The sequence below is a fragment of the Cryptomeria japonica genome, unplaced genomic scaffold (assembly GCF_030272615.1).
Source record: "Cryptomeria japonica unplaced genomic scaffold, Sugi_1.0 HiC_scaffold_226, whole genome shotgun sequence".
In the NCBI taxonomy this organism is placed as follows: domain Eukaryota; kingdom Viridiplantae; phylum Streptophyta; class Pinopsida; order Cupressales; family Cupressaceae; genus Cryptomeria; species Cryptomeria japonica.
The window spans coordinates 87,266-91,895 of NW_026729048.1; the positions used below are offsets into that span (position 1 = coordinate 87,266).

The window sequence follows — 4,630 nt, forward strand, 5'->3', positions numbered from 1 at the left end:
GAACATTGGCAACCTAGAAGAAGAAGACCCTTCTCATCCTTGTTTCATTCATCTTCTCCTACAAAAGACATTTACTTGAGAATACAACCCAGCTATACAATCAGGTCCATCCTTTGGATTGCCAAGGGCAAGAAAGTGAGAATTTGAGTCAAGAAGGCAAGGAAAGAATAATAGGTGTAATCTCTTAGAGAAGCCTCCTGAATCATGTGCCATTAATAGAAGTAATGTCTCAACATAAAATCATAATTGAGGTGATGCAAGTAACCTTGTCCCTCCATATGCATATGTCATAATGATGGGTGTTTCCTGGGGCGATTTAATAGTTGTACATCCCGTGTAGGTTTGGCTAGAAATCAATCTCGCAACCAATGCTTATATATTCATGTTAATCAATACGAAGAAAATCGACAACTTTTTTGTCTTATCTATAGCAATGAGTGATTGTTATTGCTTCTTTAGCCAGCAGAACTTTTGTTATTCTATTTATTGTTATGTTTAGGAGAGAAAAGTCTAATCTTCGATCTATATGCAGGGTTTTTCACAGTGAGATTGTGTGTCGTTTGTGGAAATAATTCCCTCTAAGACTATAATTTGTTATTTTATTTTATGTAGGATGGTGGGATTTTTGGTAAATGTAATTTTGTCTAGGCGTGATGTTTTTCCAGCTCAATCTTCAAAATTTGTATATTAATTTAGTTTTGGTTTATGGCAATTCTACGAAGGTCATTGGGATAGATTTTGTCGTCGGAGTGAAAGCCAAACATATTTGTAATCTTATTAATTGTGGTATATTAGGTGGAATCATTGCTTTTAGGTTGAAAGACATTTTAATCCGGTGACAATGCATTTTGTCAAATGCAACTTTCATCTTTTATAAAACATACGTTTATTTCCTGTGCATGATGTGTTTATATTATAACATATTGAAACCAAAAATTTTATCCAATACTTGAAACAAATATATAATACAAGAAGTATTTATTACACATGCATATTATATTTAAGTATTAATCTTACGACCAGAATTTGAATAATAGTATCATATCTTAAATTAATCAAACTACAAACATCAAACATTTACCTGCCTTAAGCCTGTAATTATAATCTCATTCTCCCTTACTATTCATCAACCAACGCAGATAATTACTACCTATTTCGCTCAGGGAATCAACATCAAGGATACTAATGGTAGCTTACGGAAAATAATGCAATTCAAAACAAAAGGTAAAACTTATAATCTTGTCAACAAATCAAAAGGTAAAACGTGTATAATTCTTGTGAAGCGTATAATTCTTGTGAACAACAATCGAATGAAAGACAAATGATATAAGGCAAATACCTGCTTTCTCATACTAATTGTTTATTTTTGTGGTGTTCCATGCTCTAAATCTTGCAGTTCCCATGCATGACTCAGCAACAGAAACTCATACACAGTTCTCGTGATAAATAAATAAAGGTATCGTGTTGCCCTGTTCCATTGCTAGCTTTATCTCATGAGTAAAAGGTGCAGTCTCATCCGAGAGAATATAAATTTAGCGCACACTTCTAAATTGCATATCAAAGAAAGCAGCGAGTCCATATGGCCAAGGCAATGGAAGCGCTTTTGTCAGTGGTCTTGTTGCTGTTTTGTTGTGGAGGGCAGGTGGTTCGTGGAGAATTCGATTACAGAGCAGCCCTGTCGAAGTCTATTCTCTTCCTGGAGGCCCAACGATCTGGTAAACTCCCACAATCTCAGCGAGTAAAGTGGAGAGGAGATTCTGGCCTCACAGATGGGCACTTGCAAAACGTAAGTAGAAGAAGAGATAGATCCTTATTCAATTTGATTAGAGATAAAAGTAGAAGTGGATCATACTATCCTTCTTCATTGACTCCATACAAAATGTTGTGTGAAACTCAACTGCAGGTTGATTTAGTTGGGGGTTACTACGATGCAGGCGATAATGTGAAATATGGGCTTCCCATGGCATTCACTATCACCACACTCGCTTGGGGCACACTGGATTATGGGAAAGAGTTGAAAGCTGCAGGAGAGATTCAGAATGCAAGGGACGCTATTAGATGGGGAACTGACTACTTTCTCAAGGCTAGTGCAACTCCAGATCAATTATGGGTTCAGGTAAAGAAATCTAAGCTAAAATATTCAGCATTCATTCTTCAAGATTATGAAAAACTAAAGAGGTTGATCTTGATGCATAAAATAGGTGGGTGATCCCCAGGCAGACCATAATTGTTGGGAGCGTCCAGAAGATATGGACACTCCTCGATCTCTTTACAAGATCGATAAAGACACCCCTGGATCAGAAATTGCAGCAGAAACGGCCGCAGCCTTGGCTGCCTCCTCCATTGTTTTCAGATTCACAAACCCTCGTTACTCACACCTTCTCCTCCAACGTTCTCAATCGGTATGTTTGGGTGCTCAAGTAAAATAGAAAACCTAACTGTTAACCAACACAGCAAAATCAACAAGTTTCATCCATCCATTTTGAGAAAAATCTTATGCATCCATCTTCTTTCTAACCGCCCATTTATGTTTCCCTTCAGCTCTTCAGTTTTGCCGATCGATTCAAGGGCACCTACGGAGGAGAGTGTCCATTTTATTGCTCTGTTTCAGGCTACAATGTAAGCAGAATTTGGTTTTCATTTAGCATATGCTCTTGTGAGCAGAATTTGGTTTTCTTTTAACATATGCACTTGTAAATATGATCTCAGGACGAGCTTCTCTGGGCTGCATCTTGGCTATACAGAGCTACGAAATCCCCATATTATTCCAACTATATTATCCAGCACGACGATCTAAAGGCATATGTTAATGAATTCAACTGGGACCTCAAATATGCTGGAATTCAAGTGCTTCTAACAGACGTAAGCGTAGACTGATTGGTGCAATTTTTCAAATAAAATGTAATATAAACATACTTCTAGCTTAAAGCTAACTTATGCACTTCACCAACCAGTTATATTTCCAAGGGGAAGCTCAATTCTCAGCCTATAGAAGTCATGCAGAACGCTTTGTGTGTTCACTTCTTCCTGGCAGTCCCATTCGTTCTGTTAAAACCACCCCAGGTGAGCTCTCTATTTCTTCACCAATACCACGAACAATGATTCCTTTTCTAGTCACAGCCATGTAAATCATTTGTTACTCCTCCTTTTCTAATCATAGCCCTCAAAATTCTCTTAGTGATATCTATAATTCAATCCTTTTGTCACAGGAGGTTTGCTGTATGTTAGAGATGGCGCCAACACTCAGTATGTTACCAGTGCTGCTTTTTTGCTGGCAAGATACAGTGATTTACTATCAGCTAAGAAGCAAACATTGTCATGCGGCAACACTCTCTTTAAACCCAGCGACGTTATGGGCTTCGCAAAGCTACAAGTAAGCACACTACATGTATTTGTATTTGTATTTGTATTTTGGAGCATACAATATAACGAATCTTAATCATATCCTTTGCAGATTGATTATTTATTGGGAAGGAATCCTCTCGGCATTTCATATATGGTAGGATACGGTTCCAAATACCCAAGGCAACCACATCACAGAGGAGCATCTGTAGTTTCCATTCATCAACAACCAACGAAGATCAAATGCATTGAAGGTTTCATGAACTGGTTTCACAAAGATTCTTCCAATCCAAACACATTAATTGGGGCAATAGTGGGGGGACCAGATAAATATGACCGTTTTGTAGACCTCAGGACCAAATCTAGCATGCTTGAACCTACAACGTACATAAATTCTCCTCTCGTGGGTGTTCTTGCAAAATTGTATAGAATGACACGCAAAACTAACAGGCAGTTTTGATTTCCTTAGACATCAAAGAATTACGAGAAATCTTCCCATCGATCATTGGAAATGATAAGACTAGAGTAGTTACAATTATGGGAGGCTATATGAGAAAAGGTCCCCATGATTAATTATTATTTCCAAGTTAGTAGCTTTAATGGTGAGCAAGGCTCTAAAGTAAAAAATATATAAATCTATTTATGTTAGAAACAAAATCTTTAGGTAAAAATGTATTCTATACTTTTTGAGCTAATTAAAATAAATCAAGTGTATAGCTCAAATCTTGTTTGTTAGAATTAGAATTGAATATTTATAGTTTACTTTTTAATATAATAAAAAGTGATTATATTAGTTTTTTATTATGTTGAGAGGTATTATAGAATTTTAATGGGGATGGTGAAAATCTGTATACATACAAATCTCTCTTTAAATCATATGGATCAACAATTGCAATGGTCACCAATTAATTATAAAAATATCAAATAAAATAAATTTAAACTGATATCTCTACGCATTTTCTAAATAGATGTATTCAGGATATCTATACTAGTTTCCTTTTTAATACATTTACAAGTATTAATATGAAATTTGTATTATGGTGAGAGGTGTTATATAATTATAGTAGGGGCGGTGATAACTTGTGGACATATAAACATTTCCTTAAACTACATTATTATACATCTGTCAAATTTACATGTTGGATTTTACATTGTCTCTCACACTATTTATCACAAATACATAGGTTCTCAATGATGCAATACCTATATAAATTACAACATATTTGCTTCAAATTAATTCATTCCTTGCACTTGTACTTTTAAATACAAGTGATAATAACTCAATGTC

The 4,630-nt window shown here is 35.7% G+C and overlaps 1 protein-coding gene across 1 annotated transcript; it reads left to right on the forward strand.

Moving 5' to 3' along the window:
- The first annotated feature begins 1,579 nt into the window (after positions 1–1,579).
- On the forward strand, positions 1,580–3,802 carry LOC131073283 (endoglucanase 16-like). The gene is made up of 8 exons (XM_059215709.1): positions 1,580–1,786; positions 1,904–2,116; positions 2,202–2,402; positions 2,542–2,619; positions 2,710–2,862; positions 2,955–3,063; positions 3,210–3,373; positions 3,455–3,802. Exons 1-8 carry the CDS (start codon positions 1,580–1,582, stop codon positions 3,800–3,802), a joined length of 1,473 nt encoding a protein of 490 aa, XP_059071692.1.
- The last annotated feature ends 828 nt before the right edge of the window (positions 3,803–4,630 follow it).

Excerpts from the sequence above, each read along its gene's own strand:
- LOC131073283 (XM_059215709.1), top strand. The coding sequence starts at position 1,580 with ATGGCCAAGGCAATGGAAGCGCTTTTGTCAGTGGTCTTGTTGCTGTTT. Across the intron at positions 2,620-2,709 it reads GCTCTGTTTCAGGCTACAAT|GACGAGCTTCTCTGGGCTGC; the intron begins GTAAGCAGAATT and ends ATATGATCTCAG. Across the intron at positions 3,064-3,209 it reads TTCTGTTAAAACCACCCCAG|GAGGTTTGCTGTATGTTAGA; the intron begins GTGAGCTCTCTA and ends CTTTTGTCACAG.